The 24,574-nt window shown below is 46.2% G+C and overlaps 2 protein-coding genes across 2 annotated transcripts; one reads left to right on the top strand and one right to left on the bottom strand.

Annotated features, from left to right (window-relative positions):
• Positions 1–3,010: 3,010 nt before the first annotated feature.
• On the bottom strand, positions 3,011–7,961 carry LOC310835873 (vomeronasal type-2 receptor 26-like). Its single transcript, XM_083720862.1, has 4 exons — positions 7,066–7,961; positions 5,756–5,956; positions 4,262–4,388; positions 3,011–4,029 (listed from the first exon to the last, which is right to left on the bottom strand). Exons 1-4 carry the CDS (start codon positions 7,558–7,560, stop codon positions 3,128–3,130), a joined length of 1,725 nt encoding a protein of 574 aa, XP_083576988.1. The 5' UTR covers positions 7,561–7,961; the 3' UTR covers positions 3,011–3,127.
• Positions 7,962–15,059: 7,098 nt separating this feature from the next.
• Positions 15,060–23,634, top strand: LOC310835707 (procathepsin L-like). Its single transcript, XM_083720636.1, has 8 exons — positions 15,060–15,155; positions 16,356–16,490; positions 17,759–17,881; positions 20,163–20,321; positions 21,018–21,239; positions 21,997–22,156; positions 23,033–23,150; positions 23,280–23,634. The coding sequence occupies exons 1-8, from the start codon at positions 15,075–15,077 to the stop codon at positions 23,371–23,373; spliced, it is 1,092 nt and encodes a 363-aa protein (XP_083576762.1). The 5' UTR covers positions 15,060–15,074; the 3' UTR covers positions 23,374–23,634.
• Positions 23,635–24,574: the final 940 nt, after the last annotated feature.

Genomic DNA, 24,574 nt, shown 5'->3' with positions numbered 1-24,574 from the left:
TTATGGAGTTTAGTATATTAGCACGGGCTGAACTGCGCAAAGGGCAGATAAACATAACATGATGTAGAGATTCAGATGTTTTCATTTCACACGCACACATTGAAGGGACTTGGCCCTTAGTGAATCTATGTCTCAGCACGTTTGTTGGAAAGACATTGAACCTAGCTCTAATGAAGGCATATCGGTGAGACGCGGCCATAAGCGATGTTAAGTAGGACGGAGCGCGGTAGATAGGGGTTATGCCGAAATTTAACGGCGAGCAGGCTCCACCGCCAGCTACGAAATTTTGGTATAGCTCCGCATCATCCAGCCTTTGGTTTATACAGCAGGAGACCCTTTCAGGGGGTTTGCAATTTAACAATTTCTTAGGAAGCCAGAGTGGTTGAGCTTTTTTTTTATTCTTTTATTATTTGGGGGGGAAGGAGATCCCTGAGGGACCAGAGATCTACTAGGAAGATCTACCAGTAGATCGCGATCTACCTGTTGGACGTGCCTGAAGTCGATGAATAAATGAGCTGGTTAAGTTAATTTGGATATGCAGAAGGTATTGAAAATAAATGGAAAGAACCGCAGAAAGAGGGGGAGGGAAGTCAAATCTTGAAAAAGAATCATAGAATCATAGAAGAGTTGGAAGAGACCCCAAGGGCCACCGAGTCCAACCCCCTGCCAAGCAGGAAACCCCATCAGAGCACTCCTGACATATGGTTGTCAAGCCTCTGCTTAAAGACCTCCAAAGAAGGAGACTCCACCACACTCCTGGGCAGCAAATTCCACTGTCCAACAGCTCTTACTGTCAGGAAGTTCTTCCTAATGTTTAGGTGGAATCTTCTTTCTTGTAGTTTGGATCCATTGCTCCGTGTCCGCTTCTCTGGAGCAGCAGAAAACAACCTTTCTCCCTCCTAAATTACTCTATAGATCCCAATGCCTCCATTCTCAGGTTGTATCACCAGATTTTTGGTCAGAATTAGCTAGTCAGTTGTAAAGCAGGCAGAGAAAGAACAGAGTAGTGGAGGTCTTGTTCTTCTTCTTCAAATTTTATTTATGCTTTTCAAGTTTATACATTTCACTGATTTTTACAATCATTTTAACATTTCAAAATTTGACTACCCCCTCTTTCTGCGGTTCTTTCCCTTGAGAGGTTGTGGCCTCTCCTTCCTTGAAGGTTTTTAAGCAGAGGTTGGATGGCCTTCTGTCAAGGAAGCTTTACCTGAGATTCCTGCAATGCAGGGGGTCAGACTAGATGACCCTTGAGGTGCCTTCCGATTCTACGAAAAGTCTTGATAAAATCATGCTTCAGATGCTGACGCGCTGCCACAAACCCAAGGATTTCTTAACAGGTTTCCAGATAACAAATCTGTATTTTGTAACAGGATCTACTGACTGTTTCAACATCACCAGATGTGCATCGATAGCACCAGATGTTGCAAATGGAGGTGCGTGAGCCCATTTTTAATCTGGTGGAAGAGGAACAGGGAACAATATGGCCATTCAAATGGAATTTGTTCCTGTTAGCAGGTGGTAAAGTAAACTTGCGCTCTATGTAGGGCTGCCTTTGAAGGTGACCCGGAAACTGCAACTAATCCAGAATGCGGCAGCCAGACTGGGGACTGGGAGTGGAGACCACATAACACCGGTCCTGAAAGACCTGCATTGGCTCCCAGGACATTTCCAAGGACAATTCAAAGGGTTGGGGCTGAACTTTAAACCCCTAAATGGCCCCGTATCCCTGAAGGAGCATCTCCACCCCCATCGTCCATCCCGGACACCGGGGTCCCTCTCCTGAGGGCCTTCTGGCGGTTCCCTCCCTGCGAGAAGTGAGGTTACAGGGAACCAGGCAGAGGGCCTTCTCGGTGGTGGCGCCCGCCCTGTGGAACGCCCTCCCATCAGATGTCAAGGAAACAAGGAGGGGATGGAATAGGACGTTCCTCTTTTCACAGGAGAAATGTTGCGGGGCGTGTGTGTGTGCGTATGATATCAGCAAACAATATATATATATTTGTCAAATCGTTTTTATTGATTTTTCCAAATCAGCCACAGATTAAAACAAATTTAATACAATGTTTCCAGAAACTGATTTCCCGCACTTTGTTCTTAAAGCATCCAAGGTTTCCCTCTTGTCGCTGCTTTATTTTCCTAGTTCCCCACTTTTGAAACACCACAACAGAGTTTGTTTATTTATTTATTTATTTAATGGCCTTTCCCGGCTCCTCAATTTTATTTCCAACAAACTGGATGATTCAAGAAGAAGAAGGAACATTTAGCAAAGCATGGAAATACGTGCCTATCTTTTTTTGGCTAGATCTTTTTTAAAAACAGAATATATAGCTGTAAATATTAAATGGTCCCCCTATCTTAACTCAAATAGCAACAAAATAAAAAAATTCCTTCCAGTAGCACCTTAAAGACCAACTAAGTTAGTTCTTGGTATGAGCTTTCGTGTGCATGCACACTTCTTCAGATACACTGAAACAGAAGTCACCAGACCCTTCTATATAGTGAGAAGGTGGGGAGGGGTATTGCTCAGAAGGGTGGTGGGAATGGGTGATAGGCAGATAGCTGTGTGGTGGGAATGGGTGATAGGCAGAGAGCTGTGTGGTGGGAATGGGTGATAGGCAGATAGCTGTGTGGTGGGAATGGGTGATAGGCAGACAGCTGTGGGGGAATGGGTGATAGGCAGATAGCTGTGTAAGACCTATTGCAGTCGTTAAGAGTCGTCAACAGGCTCATCACAGCTATCTGCCAATCACCCATTCCCACCACCCTTCTGAGTAATACCCCTCCCCACCTTCTCTCTATATAGAAGGGTCTGGTGACTTCTGTTTCAGTGTATCTGAAGAAGTGTGCATGCACACGAAAGCTCATACCAAGAACTGACTTAGTTGGTCTTTAAGGTGCTATTGGAAGGATTTTTTTATTTTGTTTTGACTATGGCAGACCAACACGGCTACCTATCTGTAACTCAAATAGCAACAATCAGCTTCCTCTCAACTCCAAGAAAACTACGACACTAAGAAAACTACGACACTAATAAACAGCTTGCACAATAGTCAGAAAAAAACAGATACGGAATGGAATTTATTTATTTACTGTACAGAATAATTTAACTTTAAAATTCTGTTAAATTATCTTACACTTTTTTCCTAACTAGATGATCTTTGCTGTTGAGGTGAGGCCTCAGGAGAATAATGTAACATTTGGGGAAGAAAACACAACCCAGGAGACCAGCGCCGGAAGCCAAGATGGAGAAGATCTCCACGGCCACCATGAACTTTCCCTTGGTGCTCAGGTAGGTTGGGATGAAGGAAACCCAAACGCTGCAAAAGACCAACATGCTGAAGGTGATGAACTTGGCTTCATTGAAACTATCAGGCAACTTTCTAGCGAAGAAAGCCACCAGGAAGCTGACCAGGGCCAGTAAACCCAGGTAACTCAGGACGGTGTAAAACATGGCGGCCGAACCTTCGTTGCATTCGGCTACAATCTCTCCCGGCGTGGAATGGAAGTCCAGATTTGGGAATGGTGGAGAGGTTGCAAGCCAGGCGGCGCAGATAACGGCTTGGATAAACGGGCAGGCCACCACAATGGAGTTGGCCGGTTGTCTCCGCAAAAACTTCCTCGCGACGTTTCCTGGCTGGGTGGCCATGAAGGCCAGGACGACCGTGATGGTTTTTGCCAGTACGGAAGAGACGGCAACAGAGAAAACGGTGCCGAAAGCCATTTGACGGAGAAGGCAGATGGTCTTCTTGGGACGGCCGATGAAGAGGAAGGAGCAGAGGGAGCAGAGCTGGAGGGAGATGAGGAGGACGTAGGTGAGGTTTCGGTTGTTGGCTTTGACGATGGGTGTGTTGTGTTGTTGGATGAAGATCGCCAGCACTAGGGAGGTTGTGAGGAACAGTAGGAGAGCCAGAGAAGCTAAAACCATCCCAAGAATATCTTGGTAAGAGAGGAAGTTGGTCCTCTTGGAAATACACTGGTCTTGGTTTTGGTTTGGGTATTGATCTTCGGGGCACTTGGTGCAGTGAGACGCGTCTGGTACAAAGAAACAGAACTGAGATACTTCACACATGCAATGAAGTTTCTTTTTGTGTTATTGACCCAATGAGATGGCGTCATTCACCCAAACATTCCTGGAAACCTTCTCTCTTTAAATGTACTCTTTAAACTATTCCTCTTCCCCTCGCCCCAGGTTTCTGTCTCTCTCCAAGCCACTCTTGTCTAAACAACTTCTGCGCTTTGATTTGGGGGCCTAAGTTGGACCTACCTGTCTGGTTAGAGAAGGTTCCTTCTGGGCAAGAGACACATTCATAGCAGCAAACCGGCCTCCCCTCTAGAACTTTTCTGCTCTGTCCCGGAGGGCAACTTTCTACACACCTGGAGAATGGAGTCTTCTAAAATGTAGGAGGAAAATAACATTGCTAGATTTTTGTCTGCACAAGATGGAACGTTTCTCTCTTGCTGCTTCGAAGAACTTCCGTCTTGCTGGTCACAGGTGGACAACTTGTGGGGTGAGGGAAACATATTGATAAGTTATTTGGCACCACAAAAATAGAAACCCATATCTCTTAATAATAATAATAATAATTGGTCCTCTGTGAGCTGGGACCTTGGGGCAGCTCTGACAATAATAATTTATATTGTGTCATCAATGCACATAGCTCTGTACAGAACTAAGCAATAGAATAGAATAGAATTTATTATTAAGACCCAGCCCATCTGGCTGGGTTTCCCCAGCCACTCAGGGCGGCTTCCAACAGAGTATTAAAATATGAACAATACAATACAAATTAATAATTCTAACATGCATCATTCAGAAGTCATTTCATTACATATCATAAAAACCAGCTAGCCAAAACAGCTATTGCAATTCTGGGCTGCATCAACAGAAGTCGAGCCCCAGATCAAGGAAAGTCATAGAATCCTGTGTCCAGTTCTGGGCAGCACAATTTAAGAAGGATGTTGACAAGCTGGAAGGTGGGCAGAGAAGGGCGACCGAGATGGTCAAGGGTCTGGAAGCCATGCCTAATGAGGAACGGTCGAAGGAGTTGTGAATGTTTAGCCTGGAAAAGAGGAGGCTGAGAGGAGATATGTCTTCAAATATCTGAAGGGCTGTCACATGGAAGAATGGTACAATTGACACACCAAGGAAGTGATACCCATTGCAGCCTTTTGTATGAAAATGAGAGGATTAACATGAGTTTCTGGGGAACCAACCCAAAGGCGATTCCATCTAAGCAAGAAATAACCAGAGTTTGAGCTAAAAAGATATTATCATTATCAGCCTGCAAGACAGAGCTATTCCACCAGGCCTTTGGCCAGGGCACAGCCTGACTCCCTCCCTCGGCAATCTTCGTGGAGCTCTGGCCCAATGGTGGCCAGTGGCTTGAATTAATTAATTTTATAATGAATGATTTTAGAGTCTTGTTTATGCTGTACTTTTGTACTGTTTTATTGTTGTTAGCCGCCCTGAGCCCGGCTTCGGCTGGGGAGGGCGGGATATAAATAAAATGTATTATTATTATTATGCTAGCTACGTTACGGAGAATGGAATCTAGTGCAATAGTCAATATTTAGTCAAAAACTCTCAACTAAATAAAAGCCATTGGTTTGATTAGTCAAAAGATGCTGTTACATTCTCAAAGGATTTGGCAGCAATTTTTCAAGCAAGGAATTCGGTAGCAAGTTGACATGCTTTTGTCTTCTGTCTGCCCCAACCTAAGAATTGGACATGAATATGGAGTATTCAGATTGTCTGCACCTGAGTAACCCACACAATTGCATCGGGGTTAACGCTGAAGCGAGGATCCAAACCTCCAACTTTCACTTCGGCCCACGATCCGTTGGGGAAGAAGACGCCGTTCAGAATATCATAGGCTGCCGGTCTCTTGTCATGTTCCGTAAAATATATCTCATCCCCAGCCGTGTTGTTAAACCGAATCTTCCTCAGAGAGGACAGAATCTGAAATTAAAGAGATATGTGATAGTATTTCTAATACCTGATAAATGATCTAAAATGTATAAGAAGGTTTCTAATAACTGCTGCAAGTGCAAATAGATGGTTCTCTTTTTTCCCCATATGTGGGGGACTTGTAAAAAAGCAAGGGTATTTGGGGAAATGATATGTGATTAGCTAAAAAAGATGTTTGAACCGAATATACAAAAAACAGCAACAACAAACACTCCTGAAGCTTTTCTTCTAAGGATTATAGGGACAGAAATTGCAAAGAAGATGGTTAAGTTGTTTATGTATATAACTGCAGGAGCTAGGATTCTTTATGCTCAGAAATGGAAAAAGTTCCCAGTAGACAAGAACGGATCAGCAAAGTTATGGACTATGTCGAATCAACAAAGCTAACAGATAAAATGAGATTGTTGGTGTCTTGATGGTTGCTTTATTTTTTTGAACAATGGAAGCATTCCCCCCCCCCCCGGGTTATTTGAAGAAATACTACAGCATGAAGAATCCGCCAGCAGGTTTTGAACTATGAGCGACAGAACGATTAAAGATTATTGCCTTACGACTATGTATTTTAAAAATAGGGGAGACAGGGTTCGGCAAAGCAGGGGGTGGATAAGAAAAACATGGAAAATGTGGTGGGAAGTTGATAATGTTTAAAATAGGTGTTGGAGTTTTTGGAAATTTAATCAGAAGTGAAATGAAAGAGGTTTGTCAAGTTGCGGTTGTGAAACGGGTCTGGAGACATATTGTGAGACAACCATTGTGATGAGTTGACTTTGGACCTGCCCTCTGTTTTTCTGAAAGAGAAAAGATTGCTGCGACTCGAATTCAAGTGAAGGTCAGATATCTGGTCCAGGTGGGGAGACTTAGCACAGCCTTTCAGAAAAAGCCCCATGGCGTCTCTGGGCTCTTTGGAACTTCCTTGACCCTCACTGACATCTTCTTGGGACTCCAGAGAGAGTCTTCTCATCAGCCAACTCTCTTGCCATTTCCAGGTTCAAACCCAATGATTTGATGGTTTCCTGGCACCACGCAGATACGCAGTTGCACACGAGTCGATTGTGCGGAAGTGGGGAACACACCTGTACCTGATTCTGCGAAGACGTTACCTGCCAAGGCTGGAGAGTCAGAAGTCTCTTGCCGTGTGGCACCATTGCAAGTTTGGATCCAGTTGAATACATGGCGTCATGCAACGCGTGGGCCATAGAATAGACAGCGTTGTAGATGCTGTAACTGTACCCAGTCATCTTCTTTGAAAACACAAAGGTTGGGAGATCCTCTGGTTTTTCCTGGCCTGTGCAGTTCCGCTGGTTCTTCGAAACGTTCTGGTCCAGTACAAAAAATTTACAGTCAAATACCACTTCCCACCAGCCACGGAGAAAGATGTCTTCCGGAGACCGGTATGGATCTAAAGCAGAGAGAAATTTGTCGAACCCAGGCACTTTTCTCGTGCGGATTTTGAAGAAAATGGACCCATGGAAATGTTTCAGATACTTAAACGTTTTGGCGGATCTTGCAGCAGCAAAATCCCACCGGGATGTCAGGATCCAAACCTTCCCAACTGAGGTCCCCTTGTTTTTCGTCAGTTGGGTGATGGGCGCCATTAAATATCTGATGGAATTGGCGTCTACAAAGAAAACCACCGCCTGAGCCTCACTCCTGTAAACCTTTGAAACTTGTTTCGCCCATTGTTTCAAATGCGGCAAAATGACGAAGGTTTCTGGCACAGCCCTTTCCGTGAACGCCACACAGATGTCGTTTCGGGCGAGGAGCAGTGCCAAAGTCCGGATGAAAATTTCGCCACTGTCATCCTCCGAAGCGATGAGTCCCACCCAGTTCCAGCGGAAATGCAGGAATAGCGAGACTAAACCCCCGAACTGAAGGATCTCGTTGGGGTCGATGCAATAGAAAGAAGGAGATGCAAATCCCAGTTTGGGTGAGCTGTAACCGAGCTGAAAGAAGGAATGGCTTTATTTCCGATACGATACAATAATCATTATTGTCATTCTCCCATATAGAACAACAAAACTGAAAAAATCTACATCAGTCATTCCAAAACCCACAAGCCTGCTATCCCAGCCTGGTTAAACCCCTAAAAACTCTGATACCCCATAAGTGAATACAATATACTCACATAAAGACTACCTTACACTGCGTTTAAAACCAATTGCATTTGGATAATGTTTCTCAGGAGGCTAGTCCTAGTCTTTATAACCCTGTACCTTCTTCCAGGAGGCAGAAGCTGAAAGAGATCATTTCGAGGGCGTGCTATTTCTGCAGGTTTCTTATGGCACCTGGAAGCGTAGATTTGATCCAAGGTAAGGAGAGTGCGGGACACGGGTGGCACTGTGGGTTAAACCACTGAGCCTAGGGCTTGCCAATCAGAAGGTCGGAGGTTTGAATCCCCGTGACGGGGTGAGCTCCCGTTGCTCGGTCCCAGCTCCTGCCCACCTAGCAGTTCAAAAGCATGTTAAAGTGCAAGTAGATCAATAGGTACCGCTCCGGCGGGAAGGTAAACGGCGTTTCCGTGCGCTGCTCTGGTTCTCCAGAAGCGGCTCAGTCCTGCTGGCCACATGACCCAGAAGCTGTACACCGGCTCCCTCGGACAGTAAAGCGAGATGAGCGCCGCAACCCCAGAGTCGGCCATGACTGGACCTAATGGTCAGGGGTCCCCTCCCTTTAAGAAGAGTGCACCCAGTTATTCTCTCCGCAGTCTTTAGAACCCTGGACAGCATTGTTGTTTTTTTCTGGTAGAAAAGGTGGCCCACACGACATGGAGTTGCTTTGCAGAGTGTGTATTTTGTATCCCTGCGCCATAGGAACCCAGAACCCTGGTCGATTTCTCTCCTTACCTGTGGGATCTTGAAGGCACTCAAGATCGACACCATCTGCCTCGACGTCTTTGAGTCGAGGCTGCCAATGACAGACAGCAACTTGTCCTGCTTGTCGCAGTTGTAGTTTGGCACCATTTGTCTCCGCGTGGAGATGAGGGCAAGGCTGGTTTCCGTGGGCTTGTTTGCAAAACTGCTTTCCTGGTAGATACGAAAGCCCAGAGTGGTGTTGGGCAAAAGCACCAAGTCCCTGTTGAGTTCCTGGATGGCAAAACCCAAAGCCAGAATATACTGGTAGTTCTTGGGCATGGGGCTACAACGAGAGTAGTAACATTTTCTGAGAATCCTCCGGAAAAGCAGTCTCTCAAAGGACCTGCTGATGGCATTTTACCACTGTACTTTTGAGAGTGTATTAACTTATGGTCTGTGTGTGTGGTTTGGGAGCTGCACGGCCAGGGAAAAAACAATGCTGTCCAGGGTTGTAAAGACTGCGGAGAGAATAATTGGGTGCAGTCTTCCCACCTTGGATCAAATCTATGTTTCCTGGTGCCATAAGAAAGCGGCAGAGATAGCGCAGGATAGTGCGCACACCGGAAATTATCTCTTTCAGCTTCTGCCTTCTGGGTTATAAAGACTAGGACTAGCTGCCTGAGAAACAGTTTCTATTCAAATGTGATTTTGATTTTAAACGCAGTGTAAGGTAGTCTCTGTGGGAGTATATCTGATATCAATTATGGGATATCAGAGTTTTTAGGGGGCTAACCAGGTTGGGATAGCTGGGATAGCAGGCTTGTGGGTTTTTGAATGTCTGATGTAGCTTTTTTCAATTTCATTGTTCTGTATGGGACAATGACAATAAAGATTATCGTATTGTATCGTGTGTAATAGGAGTTTAACTTTTAAAAAAATGATTTCCTGTATCATAAAGGGCTGAACTTGTGCTTAGAAACTCCGAAAAAGGGACCAATTCTTCTCAGTTGCAAAGTACTTTCCCTCCCAAAAAATACCCAGGGTCTTTTCTGTTTGGGATAATTGTGCACAGCTGAAAACACTGGCAGCCTTAAGATAAATTCAACAGTGTGAATAAGTTTTGATGGATGCAGTAATGGAATACTGAATATTGTAGTTTTTTGGGAAATGTGTAAAATGAACCATGGAAGGAGAAGAAGGGAAGTCATTGATATCTTAAGGATGTAAAAAGGAGTGCTTTGAGTTGTGACACAGAAAATTTAATAAAAACTGGATATAAAGGTTATTATTGCACTTTTAAAAAATACTGGGCTAATCCACAATTTCTGCCTCTCCGAGAACTTACATGAAATGGGGGGAGTCCCCTTCTCTGAAATACTGTTTAAAGGTTAACTTTCTGACTAGAGCTCTGAAGAGAGGCAAATTCCCACCGACAATGAGCTCACCTGGGCTGTAGCAGTTTTCCTGGAGTCGCAAAGGTCTGATGAATTGTCTTCTGATCTTCAGCATCGCACAGCTGTCCTGCAGCAACAGCCAACACAAAAACATCAACCACATTATCTGCAGCCGGAAAAATATTATCTCTCCTACAGCAATTGCACTTTTGCAGAAACTGATTTCCGAACCGCCCAATTTCATCAGGGGTTTCAGATAATAGGATAAATATACCGTGGTCAAAATTGCCATTTTTCCCATCCCAGCCCCTCCAGGAAAAGCTCGGAATATTATTATTTGGTTTTAATCACAGGCATTCTTTCTTGCGTTCTTCGTTTTCTTTATTATTGGTATTTAGAAACCCCCAAGGAGCGAAGAGGAATTGCAACAACTTTAAAGAAAAGAATGAACGCCCTCTGCTTAATTCTAGGTTCTCCCCGCAATTTGGCGAGAGGCGAAGGGGGAAAAACATGTTTTCGTTGCGGGGATTGGGCTGTTGTTGTCAAGTTATGGTTTTTCGGGTGGATGTGAAATGGAACGCCTAAATCAAAAAATGGCAACCAAAGCAGCTCGCACAAAGTCCCTTAGTCCAGGATGAATGGTTTGGAAAAAACTGGGGCATGGTTGTATAACAGTGCCAGATTTACGTAAACAAGCTCTAGCTTAGGGCCCCACTCTCTTGGGGGCCCCAAAAAATATTTAAAGGGGAAAAACAACAACTGGGTGTACATTTCCAAAATATAAGATAAAAGACAAATAAAATAAAACTTACATCCAGCAACAGTGTTTTGTGTTGTGGAGGCTCCAAGGATGTGAGTCTTGGGCCCCGCCTGCTAGCCTGCTCCCTCAAATATCCCTGGTTTGCTCCTTTCTATATATAGGCTGCCTACATTCTGCTATTTATCATTCTTAGTAGTTTGCATCATATATTTGCACCTCTTATTATTTCATGTTATAGCAAGTTTCCAGAGACTAGATGATGAGTCTTTGTAAACGGTGTTTCTAAAGGAACTTTTGTCCTTGCCAAATGCCAATGTTTGCATTATTAAGCTTGTTGTGAATCAAAAATCATTTTAAGTTAGAGCTTAATGATTATTTAACTATTAATCTACTACTTCTTCATTGTATTTCACTATTAATATACTTCTTATTAATTGTATTTCAGTTCAACAATGACTTTGATAAACTACATATTTTGCTGTGTGCAAATGCTATGTGCTTTGGATACCTATGAGGTCCATAAATGTCCATATAGCATATATTCAACACAAAAAACAGCAGCAATTTGTTGTTGACAGCTTGACATATAAAGGGCCAAATTACCTTCAGTAGCTGAGGGCCACACCAAAACTCAATCTGGCCCTGCTAAGCCGACAAAAACATTAGCAGGATCTCTGTAACTCTTGTATTGTAACAAACACTATGGACAATATGGAGAGATACAACATATAGATTATGAAATAATACATAGTAGAAAATGTTGACAATAGGACCCATGGAGGGGATGGTGGGAAGTCGAAAAATTCATATAGATTCAGATAGATAGACAGATAGATGATGATGATAGATGATATAGATAGATAGATAGATAGATAGATAGATAGATAGATAGATAGATAGATAGATAGATATAGATAGATAGATAGATAGATAGATAGATAGATGATAGATAGATGATAGATAGATAGAGAGAGAGAGAGAGAGAGAGGGGGGGGAGATATTTGGCATTGTTACAACTTGACGTTTGTCAAATCAAATAAAAACGATTTTTTTTAAAAAAAGATAAAATATTCCATCATTTCTGCAACATCTGTCCTGCGATCAAATCTTGGGAATTTCGCTAAGCAGGCGCTGGCTGCAACTGCTGGGAGTTATAGCGCAGACTGCCCAGAGGGCGCCAGCTTAGCAATGCCTGGCTGCAAGGCAGGAAAGTAGCCCAGGGCTTTGAGATCTGATGTACCCATTTTGGGGTTGAAGAGAGAAAAACAAGGGGAAGAACGTCCGCCTAACGTATCCTTAGCACGAGTCAGCTGCTCTGTATACGCAGATGTGAAATTGGGTAATGACAATACAGACCACGAGGACTGACACAATTGTTGTGGCTGAGACCTGCGGTATGGGGAGGTATACAAATTTAATAGTGATACGGTACTTCCTTTTTAAGTTCCTTCGAGTTACAGGATGTGCTTTAAAAATCAACACAGATTTGGAGATTTTAAAACAGAAGCATAGATTTGGAGATATAAGGGAGGGAATGTGTCAGATAACAATGAAATGAATTAATTAGCAAAGGGAATATAAGCAGGTGTGTTTGCTTTTGTTTTGTTTTCGAGGTCCCATTGTAGTCTGCAAAGGTTGAAAACGCAGGATCAGGGATTTAACGGTGCGGCCCAACGCAGGTTGACTCAGAAGCAGGGACGTGGCGGTGGAATTCAGTGAGGTCTGCATTTTCCAGATTAGAAATTCAATTTGTTCTGCGTTTTAAAATGTGAACCGACCTACGCTCCAAAACAATACAGAAACGAAAGCACAACCGTCTTTTGAAATTTGCACCGTTTTGAATTTTGCAGTGGAGTTCTCCATCCCAGGAGAACTCCATCCAGGAGGGACGCAGGTGGCACTGTGGGTTAAACCACAGAGCCTAGGATTTGCCGATCAGAAGGTCGGCGGTTCGAATCCCCGCAATGACGGGGTGAGCTCCCGTTGCTCAGTCCCTGCTCCTGCCCACCTAGCAGTTCAAAAGCATGTCAAAGTAGATAAATAGGTACCACTCCGGCGGGAAGGTAAATGCCATTTCCATGAAGCGGCTTAGTCCTGCTGGCCACATGACCCGGAAACTGGACCCCGGCTCCCTCGGCCAGTAAAGCGAGATGAGCACCACAACCCCAGAGTCGGCCACGACTGGACCTAATGGTCAGGGGTCCCTTTCCCTTCTACCTTTACCTCTCCATCCCAGCTATGTGTACAAACAAATGCACAAACAAGGGCAAACTGTAATCCACATTTACTCTCCTCTACCCTATCGATAAAATTTTCTGCCATTTCCACAACATCCATCCTGGGACCCGTCCTGGGAATTTCACTAAGCAGGCGCTGGCTGTAACAGCTGGGAGTTGTAGCGCAGACTGCCCAGAGGGTGCCAGGTGAGCAACACCTGGCTGCCAGGCAGGAAAGTAGCCGAGGGCTTTGAGATCTGATGCACCCATTTTGGGATTGAGCAGAGAAAAACAAGGGGAAGAACGTCCGCCTAACGTATCCTTAGCACGAGTCAGCTGCTCTGTATACGCAGGCGCGGAATTGGGAAACGACAATACAGACCACAAGGACTGACAAAATTGTTGTTTGTGGCTTGAGGCAAGAGGAAATGGGTTACTCCACTCTGAGGGACTGGAGTGCTTCGCAGAAAAATAAGCGTTGTTTGGACGCCAGGACGCAATGATCTGCATCCATTTGTTGTTGTTTAGTGGTGTCCGACTCTTCGTGACCCCCTGGACCAGAGCACGCCAGGCCCTCCTGTCTTCCACTGCCTCCCCCAGTTTGGTCAAACTCATGCTGGTCGCTTCGAGAACACTGTCCCACCATCTCGTCCTCCGTCGTCCCCTTCTCCTTGTGCCCTCCATCTTTCCCAACATCAGGGTCTTTTCCAGGGAGTCTTCTCTTCTCCTGAGGTGGCCAAAGTCTTGGAGCCTCAGCTTCAGGATCTGTCCTTCCAGTGAGCACTCAGGGCTGATTTCCTTCCGAATGGAGAGGTTTGATCTCCTTGCAGTCCATGGGACTCTCAAGAGTCTCCTCCAGCACCAGAATTCAAAAGCATCCATTCTTCGGCGATCAGCCTTCTTGATGGTCCAGCTCTCACTTCCATACATCACTATCTGCATCCATATCCTTCTTGAAATGTAAATTCCTGATCTCTGCTGAGTCTACATTGCAGGGTTGTTGTTGTGAGCATCTGGGGAGGGTCTTGGGATGCCGTGAGCTCCTTGCGGGGGCTCTGGGCCAAACATGAATGGCTAAGTAAAGAAACACAGAAGTTGAGAATGAAGGGAGAGATTCAGATGAGGGACTTCCAGCCAGGGCCCTCTTTACCCGGGGGTGCAAGGCACCCGGGCGCTGAATTCTGGGGGGCGCCCAACACCTGCTGCTGAAGCCACCTAAGCTCTTAACTATCTACCTCATGGGTAGGCAACCTAAGGCCCGGGGGCCAAATCCGGCCCAATCGCCTTCTCAATCCAGACAGTCTGGGAATCAGCATGTTTTTACATGAGTAGAATGTGTGCTTTTATTACAAATGCATCTCTGGGTTATTTGTGGGGCATAGGAATTCATTCATTTTTCTTCTTCTTCAAAATATAGTCCGGCCCCCCACAAGGTCTGAGGGACAGTGGACCGGCCCCCTGCTGAAAAAGTTTGCTGACCCCTCTCGGTCTTATCCGTATTGAACTTCAGTTCAGGCAAGCAAGTCTGGGGAACTACCTGCTACTAGAACATGTGATATAAAGGTTAGTTTTGCAAGCCAAGACGTGGGAGGGAAGAAAGTCAACAGGCTCTAAAGGGCCAAAGAGGTAAAGTGGAAATAATGATGTGATTATATATGATTAAATGGGAAATGAATAAAAATGTTTTTTTAAAAAAAAAATAGGCTGAAAGGATATTTTGCAAATAACGGCAACAGAAAAAAATCGAACCGATTTTTGCCCCACCCCAAAAAACGTTATTTCTTTAGAAAAGTTGTGCAATCTGAGAGTTTGGAAAGATGAACCCAGAACCCAGGACTCAGATTCATGGGTTTTCTGGACTTCTGCAGAATCGATGAGGCAAGAAAGTCACAAGGAATTGTGGACAGGATGTTGAGTGCAGTCTCACCTATAAAAAGAGGACCAGAGATGCTCCTTACTACAGAGAGAAACAAGACAAGGACAGACAGACAAGGACAGACGGACAAGACCCTTTTGGCGGGAAGAGAGGTATGTTGCATTTTGGGGAACTGAAAGCCATATTGGAGAGAGTTTGGGAACACGAGAAAAAAATATTGGTGGGGTATCTGGGATGCGGTTAAAAGATTCTCACCCTTTTGACATCAGTCTCTCCCTGGGTGTTCATTTGGCAAAGACTTTGTCTTCCAACAATAGCATTTCTTCAAATATCCCAAGGGGTAATTTTCATTTTTGTTCACTCAGACATGACCCTTTAAGCAGGTGAGTGGGGTGACGCTGACTTCTGATGCCAGCATTTGAAGCGAGGAGCTGAGTTCTGGGTGGAGACGTTCCAATTTAATTATTCAGAATCAGTCGTTTCAAAATAGGGAGTTGAAAAAAGGCGGAAGGAGGGTCTCATTTAAGCCCCTCCTGCGAAACTCCCTGCCACATGATATTTTTATCAACCAACTAAGAAGGAAACAAGCAGATAAAGTACATGGGGCATTGATTCAAGGGGGGGCGGTTATCTGGGACGAGGTTAAAATTGAAATGATCCTCTTCCTGTGAAAAAAGACTCTCCCCCTGTTGATATCAGACAGTCTCTGGAGCGCGTTAGGCAAATACTTCATATAAAATATTAGCATTTGTATCCCAAGTGGTGGGTTTTGTTTTCATTGGTTAATAATAATAATAATAATAAAATTTATTTATACTCCGCCCTCCGCAGCCAAGACCAGGCTCAGGGTGGCTAACAACCAATAATAAAAACAAGTTGATTAAAATACAACTTAAAAAACAAGATTAAAATACAACATTAAAGCATTAAAAGGCTCAGAAACAAGCCTTTAAGCAGGGGAGTGGGGCCATGCTGAATTTTGATGCCGGCGTTTGAAACGACGAGCCCAATTCTGCCACAGAGGCAGAATTTGTTTCCGTTATTCAGAACCGGCTGTTTCAAAAGAGGAGGTTGAAAAGAGGCGAAATGAATATCGCCCCAGTTGTCCGCATGCTATAAGCGGAAATCATTAGGCAAATGGAGTGGAAGAATTCCTTCTCCTTAAATGCACAAACCAACTGTGGAACTCCTTGCCACAAGAAATTCCAGCGGCCTCTTAGCAAAATAAGTGAAATCGACAGGGATGATTCTAGAGGAGACAAACTGACTTTCGACTTTTCTCGCTGTAAAGATGAATGAGTCCTACGGGGGGGGGGGAGAAAATATTGAGTGTCGACACTTTGGTCTCCTAGGTAGAGATGCTTCACCTGTGGGTGGTGGCCCTGACCGGGCTGGTCTTCCTGACACCCCTCATCGCAGCGCAGGATCCTGCCCTCGACAATGCCTGGAATCTCTGGCAAAGAACCCATCCGAGAATATATGCCAAGGTGAGTTTTGCTCCCTGCTTCTGTGTCAAAACTTATGCAACCTGAGCCGTGTTCTCCAGAGCGTATGCAGAGTGCCATTTTGGGAACCACGTTATGGTAACTAAGTTTTTGCACCGGATTTGAAATTTTGGAGTCCCAAAAGTCTCGCTGGCTTCAACAAGGCGATCGCTCTGGGATCTATAGGGAGCGCAGAAAGATGCCCTTTGCATTAGTCAGGAAAGGGGGCTCAAAGGGAACTCTCTGCCTTCTAACACAAGGCGGGCTCGAGGTCGCAAAAAACTGTGCATGCTCAGAGGCACTCGCTTCTCCAGTCCTACTGCATCCCAGCGCAGACATATCCTGGCCATTTCCTGGCGCCCAGTTCCAGTGGCCAACTGGTGGTGGCTTTCAAGCCGGGGAGGGGGGTGAATGAATGAATGAATCTTGATTTGCATCAGCCGCCAGCCATAGCAAATTCTGATTGTCCCAGCTAAAAACCTTGCCACCTTTGCTGTCACCTGCTCATCTGGATCTGCCAAGAGAAAGGACACTTTCTTTCTTTCTTTCTTTCTTTCTTTCTTTCTTTCTTTCTTTCTTTCTTTCTCTCTCTCTCTCTCTCTCTCTCTCTCTCTGTGTCTCTCTTTTCTTTCCTCCTCCCTCTCTCTCTCTCTCTCTCTCTCTCTCTCCTTCACTCTCTTTCTCACTTTCTCTTTCTCTCTCTCTCTCTCTCTCTCTCTTCCTCTCTCTCTCTCTTTCTCTCCCTCTCTTTCTCTGTCTTACTCTCTCTCTCTCTTCTCCATCTCTTTCTCTCCCCCCCCCCCATCTTGATCTGCCAGGAGAAAGGACCCTGGGGCAGTGGCTGGGCGACTCGGAATGGGCAATAAAAGGGGGTGATAATCTCATTCCTCAAGTCTTTATCAAGAGGGCAAGCCAGAAGGGCATGTGCCACCGATTCGGGACGGCCATCTCCACAGGGACGTTTTTCGTGTGGCGTCTGTTGGCATCGTCCCTCAAGTCCAGCCGAGGGCAAGACATTCAATCTTGCGAGAGTCAAAGCGCGTCTGTATTTTGGAATTGCCCGGTTATGCAGAGAGGGTGCCAGAGAGTCGAAAGGGGAAGGTGGAAAATAGTCACGCCATGGGCAAAATCTCCTGATTGTGGCCAAGTTGTTCCGACGCTCGATATCATTTAGGCGCTGACAAATTAGATGGTTTGTTTTACTAACACACACACCCCCGGCGGGGGGTCGTATATGATGTGCAGCCTTAACAATTTCGTCTTCTCGCCAGGGCGAAGAGGATCTCCGCAGGAGTTTGTGGGAGAGCAACCTGAAAAAGATTGAACAGCACAACCGCGAGGCTGCCCAGGGAAAACACACTTACAGGCTGGCAATGAACCGGTTTGGGGACTGGGTAAGCAAACGCATATCGTGGGATCTGCGGGCGGCTAATTCTCCCTCGGCCCAAACTGGCTGTGCCCAAACTCTGACATTCTGCCTGTCTTCTGCTCCAGATTTCAATCAGTCGACTTCTAAACATCTCCACTCTCTCAGGGACTAGGATTTCCCTGGATCTGGACCCTATACTTCTGTTGATGCAGCCTAGAATACCATTAGCTTTTTTTGCTGCTGCTCCTGCATCATCATCATCATCATTATTATTATTATTATATTTCTACCCAGCCACTCTGGGCAGTTCCCAACAGAGCACTAAAAACAAAATAAGAACTTCAGGCATTAAAAACTTCCCTAAACAGGGCTGCCTTCAGATGTCTTCTAAAAGTCAGATAGTTTGTTGTCTGTGTCCAGGGCAGCTGTTTACCAGCTCCATCTGGTACGCAGGATGAGACCCCCCTGCCTGCGGACTGTCTCGCCAGAGTGGTGCATGCTCTGGTTATCTCCCGCTTGGACTACTGCCATGCGCTCTACGTGGGGCTACCTTTGAAGGTGACCCGGAATCTGCAACTAATCCAGAATGTGGCAGCTAGACTGGGGACTGGGAACGGCCGCCGAGATAATATAACACCGGTCTTGAAAGACCTACATTGGCTCCCAGTACGTTTCCGAGCACAGTTCAAAGTATTGGTGCTGACCTTGAAAGCCCTAAACGGCCTCAGTCCAGTATACCTGAAGGAGCGTCTCCACCTCCATCATTCTGCCCGGACGCTGAGGTCCAGCGCCAAGGGCCTTCTGGCGGTTCCAGGGGGCCTTCTCGGTGGTGGCGCCTGCCCTGTGGAACGCCCTTCCAGCAGATGTCAAAGCGATAAACAACTACCTGACATTCAGAAGACATCTTAAGGCAGCCCTGTTCAGGGAAGTTTTTAACGTGTGATTTTACTGTATTTTTGGTTTCTATGGAAGCCGCCCAGAGTGGCTGGGGAGGCCCAGCCAGATGGGCGGGGTATAAATAATAAATTATTATTATTATTATTATTATTATTATTATTATTATTATTATTATTGACATCTGAAGGGTGGGTGCCACCACCGAAAAGGCCTTCTGCCTGGTTCTCTATAATGTAATTTTATTATTTATACTGGGTTTCCCTAGACAGGGCTGCTTTCAGATGCCTTCTTAAAGGTCAGATAGTTGCTTATTTCCTTGACATCTGATGGGAGGGCGTCCCAAAGGGAGGGTGCCACCATTGAGAAAGCCCTCTGGCTGGTTCCCTGTAACCTCGCTTCTCGCAGGGAGGGAACCGCCAGAAGGCCCTCAGGAGGAGGACCCCGGTGTCCGGGGTGGAGATGCTCCTTCAGGTCTACTGGGCCGTTTAGGACTTTAAAGGTCAGCACCAACACTTTGAATTGTGCTCAGAAACGTCCTGGGAGCATCACACTGTTGGGTCACGTTGAGCTTGTGGCCCACAGAGACCCCCAGATCCTTTATCACATGCCCTGCTAGTTAACCAGGTGTCCCCCATCTCATATTTGCGCATCTGGTTTTTCTTGCCCAAGTGCAGAACCTGATAACATAACTATGCCCCTCTGCAAGGTAAAGGTAAAGGTAAAGGGTAAAGGGACCCCTGACCATTAGGTCCAGTCATGGCCGACTCTGGGGTTGCGGCGTTCATCTCGCTTTATTGGCTGAGGGAGTCGACCTACAGCTTCCGGGTCATGTGGCCAGCAGGACTAAGCCGCTTCTGGCAAACCAGAGCAGCGCATGGAAACGCCGTTTACCTTCCCGCTGGAGTGGTACCTATTTATCTACTTGCACTTTGACGTGCTTTCGAACTGCTAGGTTGGCAGGAGCAGGGACTGAGCAACAGGAGCTCACCCCATCGTCAAGGGGATTCGAACCGCTGACCTTCTGATCGGCAGGCCCTAGGCTCTGTGGCTTAACCCACAGCGCCACCTACGTCCCATGCCCCTCTGCAAACCAAGTCTCTAAATCTATACTGCTCCACTTTTCCTGGGCATCTTCAGGAACCTGGTCAGAAGCGGGCAAAGGGAGAGGTTGGCATCATTCCTCGCCAGAGCTGTAATCCTCAGTCTGGTCTCTGACACATGTCACCTCTTGCTCACTGTAGAGGGTCGAGGGTTAGGACTGCACCCCAAAACTTCCAGCACAGCCAGGCAACATGTCCCCTAAGGGCTTGATGGGCTCATTGCTTGATCCGTGACACAGGAGGAGTTCGGGGGACGACGACACACAACTCCTGATGATTTTGTGCTGATGACTTTGGTCACCTCTGCAGACCGACGAAGAGTTCAAGCAGAAGATGACCGGATTGAGCTTTAACCAGACCGGACGACGCAACGACAACGCAGAGTTCTTCAGAAAACTCTCTCAACGGCAGTCTCCCGATTTTGTGGACTGGCGCACAAAAGGTTACGTGACCCCAGTGAAAGACCAGGTGGGTTGAAGGCCACAGGTGAAGATTCAGGTGTCCAAGTCAGAAATATGCTGTTTGCTACTCTGATGTGTTTATTTGCTTGTTTCTAAAGTTTGATGGATTGGTTTTCAAAAGTAGAAATGTCTGCAGCTTCCCCTGCCCCTTTATTGGCATACATATATATATATATCTATTACAGTTGTACCTCGGAAGTCCAACGGAATCCGTTCCGGAAGTCTGTCTGACTTCCAAAATGTTTGGAAACCAAGGCACGGCTTCTGATTGGCTGCAGGGAGTTCCTGCAGCCAATCAGAAGCCGTGCTGGATGTTCAGGTTTCCCAAGAAAATTTGCAAACCAGAACACTCACTTCTGGGTTTGTGGCGTTCGGGAGCCAAAACGTTCAACTCGCAAGGCAACTGTATGTATAATCTTCTTTTCGTCAGAACTTGACAAGACTTGGGGCAATCAGAATAAGATTCACTATTTGACCGTTGATTCAAAGCCCTAAAATGTATTTTATACAACTGACTTTTCATTTCTATTCTTTGTATAGCGTATTGTTGTTCTATTGCGATGACGCAAATGAAGATTCATTTGTGCGTTCATACTGCCCTCCCCACTCCCACCCCCAAGACCTCCTTCTGGAAATGGTGGCATTTCATTTTCAACATCCGCATTTGACACCCAACGGTCCCTCTCTGTTTATTTCCTTGCAGGGCCATTGTGGCAGCTGCTGGGCGTTCAGTGCCACGGGAGCGCTGGAAGCCCTGCACTTCAAAAAGACGAAGCAGCTGGTGTCTCTGAGCGAGCAAAACCTCGTGGACTGCTCCAGGAAAGAGGGAAACGAAGGCTGCCACGGAGGCTTGCCGACCAAAGCCTTTGAATACGTGAAGCAAAACGGCATCAACTCGGAGCACACCTATCCCTATGAGGTGGAGGTAAATAACACAGGCAAGGCCTGCCATTTTTGTAGTCACGGGCGCAAGGTTAAAGAAAACCTTATTTCTTTCACCTTTCCTTTCTGCTCCCCTTCCTTCCTGTTTTCCTCGTTTCTGTCCTAAAGCCACGTCCCAATGAAACAGTCGTGCATGTTCACGGTTGAACCGTATATGGCGGAACCTCGGTTTTTGAACGTAACCCGTTCCAGAAGGCTTCTGAGACGTTTGAAAACCGAAAACGGTTGTAGATTTGCGAGAAGTTTTGTAAGGTGGACTATTTGAAATATTGCAAAAAAAAAAAAAGGTAATGAGGGGGACTGTTAGTTAAGATAGTTAAAGGCAATAGGAATCTAAGAAATGCAGAATAAGTGATAAGAATGGAGGATCATCAGAAGGGCTGGTGGAAGTCCAAAAAGATTGTATAAGAAGTGAGATTCCAGCGCTGATTTGAACTCGTTTTTTACATTTCTGCAATTCTACTCGGTGTTAGATACCAACGACACTTCATTTTCCTATAGTTTTCTTTCAGCGAACAGCAGGCACTCAATTTCCTTTCCTCTTTCCATCACTTTTCCCAAGATGAAAGTTGGATATTATACCCCAAATCTCTAGCCCAATGTATCATCACTGCCTTGACCTCTGGGCAATAGGTTCCTACATTGCAAGGATCCTTTTTCTATCTCTCCTGCGCCATTCGGACAGAGAACGTTCCCAATTTTAAAAAGAGTTTAAGCCTTTTTTCGTTGTCTGTTTGCAGAACGGAACCTGTCGTTTCAAGAAATGGGACATTGCAGCAAGATGCAAGGGCTACGTAAACATTCCAGCAGGGAATGAGAAGGTTCTGGAAAAAGCGGTGGCGTTTGAGGGCCCGGTTTCTGTTGGAGTAAACGCTTTTGACTTCCAGTTTTACAGTCACGGTAAGGTGCCCTTTGGGAAACGATGAGACTCTTGTTGCTGCAATGGAGAAGTAAACTACTGGGTAGCTTTGGAAGCAGAGTAGTCATCAATGCAGGAGATTTTGGGGGATATTGTATATTCCGGCCAACTACAGCCACACAAAGGGAATTTCCTCCAGTTCTCTTTTGAATCAGAACCAATGAAGGTGGTGAAGGTCCTGTGTGCGTGTCTGGAGAGGGTTGGAGGATGGATGGCGGCTAACAGATTGAGGTTGAATCCTGACAAGACAGAAGGACTGTTTTGGGGGGACAGGGGGCGGGTGGGTGTGGGGGACTCCCTGGTCCTGAATGGGGCAACTGGGCCCCTGAAGGACCAGGTCCGCAGCCTAGGGGTCATTTTGGACTCCCAGCTGTCCATGGAGGCGCAGGTCAATTCTGTGTCCAGAGCGGCTGTCTCCCAGCTCCATCTGATATGCAGGATGAGACCCTCCCTGCCCGCAGACTGTGTCGCCAGAGTGGTGCATGCTCTGGTTATCTCCCGCTTGGACTACTGCCATGCGTTCTACATGGGGCTGCCTTTGAAGGTGACCCGGAAACTACAACTAATCCAGAATGTGGCAGCCAGACTGGGGACTGGGAGCAGCCACCGAGACCATATAACACCGGTCCTGAAAGGCTCACATCGGCTCCCAAGACGTTTCCAAACACAATTCAAAGTGTTGGTGCTGACCTTGAAAGCCCTAAATGGCCTCAGCCCAGTAGACCTGAAGGAGCGTTTCCACCCCGGACACCGGGGTCCATCTCCCGAGGGCCTTCTGGCAGTTCCCTCCCTGCTGGAATAGACGCTTGTTCCACAACGTGCCAGAGCCATGTTCTCTGTTTTTCCTCCTCTGCCAGGAATCTACAATAACCGCCAATGCGGGGACCACCTAGACCATGCGATGCTGGCCGTTGGCTATGGGTTCGAGAGACATCAAGGCCAGAGACTGGTTGACTACTGGATCCTAAAGAACAGGTGAGAAAGAGGGGCTTGAGGCTCCCCGCAAGGTCTGGGGGACAGCGGACCGGCCCCCTGCTGAAAAAGTTTGCTGGCCCCTGATGAAGAGGCTCTCACCATCTCTCAATTTCTATTTCCCTCCCGCAGCTGGGGCTCGGCTTGGGGTGAACATGGCTACATGAAAATGCAGAAAGGAGTCAACCTCTGCGGAATAGCAGAGGGTGCAAGTTATCCCTTCTAACCAGCTGTCGTTTCCTTGTCTACTGGATCCATGCAGTTCGGACCAGCGAAACCTCAGCATTTATTGAGCCCCTTCCTTCCTTCTTTCCTCCTCCTTTCTCCTCCTCCTTTCTCCTTCCTTCCTTCCTTCCTCCTCCTCCTCCTTTCTCAGCGGCTTCCGGACAGAGCAAAAAAATCAAGTTCTCCAATCCAACTCCGTAGGTTGTATGTCAAGTTTTCAAATTTGCTTCTTTTCAAAACAATAAAAACCATGTATTTGTGCGCTTTGAGCGAATGTTTCTTGCTTTGATCTGCTGCTGTCAATGAAATCGGCTCGAGTTCAAGTCTTGCAGCGAAAATGTCTTCTATTGACCTGTGTTTACTACAGTCATACCTCAGGTTACAGATGGTTCAGGCTGCATTTATGGACCTGCTGAAACCCTGAAGTACCGGAACTCTGGGCGGCTTCCAACAAAATCTTAAAATACAGTAATGCATCAAACATTAGAAAGCTTCCCTAAATTTAAATGCCTCTCTCCTTCGCATAGTAGTATTTTTAGCTATGGCCTCTGAAACAGAAGTCGTCGGAAACGTGAAAATCCCAGGCAGACCTCACCCCCAAGGCTGGCTGGTGAAAGTGTGGGAATTAATGTTATCAGAACGGCTGAGCCGTCCCTGAAAAATGGCACAAGGCGATAACTTTATTAACTCGTGGTTTCCATTTACAGTGATTGCTAACCAAACAAAACAAAAATAGCCAAACCACTTCAGCCTCCCGCAATTAATACTGTAATGACTTCCTGAAGGACTTGTTGAAGCGAGTGGCACAAACTGGCACGTAGCAGAAATTGCCAGTGTGCCCTGGCTTGTAAGCTGTCCTTCTCTCACCTCGTAGAAAAGCCCGCCCTCCTGGGGAAAAGCCTGCAAGTGCCACACACACACACTCCACACGGCTCGTGAAAGGGAGCGCTGAGCAGAGCCTGGGGTGCATACAGCGCTCCCTTAAAATAAAATAAAAATTCTTGCATTCCCCCTCTAAAAACTAGGTGTGTCTTGTGGTCAGGTGCGTCTTATGGAGTGAAAAATACAGTTTGTTGTTGTTTAGTTGTTTAGTGGTCTCCGCCTCTTCGTGACCCCATGGACCAGAGCACGCCAGGCACTCCTGTCTTCCATTGCCTCCTGCAGTTTGGTCAGACTCATGTTTGTGGCTTTGAGAACACTGT

The sequence above is a fragment of the Podarcis gaigeae genome, assembly GCF_964106915.1.
Source record: "Podarcis gaigeae genome assembly, chromosome: 18".
Classification (NCBI taxonomy): Eukaryota; Metazoa; Chordata; class Lepidosauria; order Squamata; family Lacertidae; genus Podarcis; species Podarcis gaigeae.
Note: the sequence above shows the minus strand (reverse complement) of the source record. Positions and strands in the feature narration are given on the sequence as shown.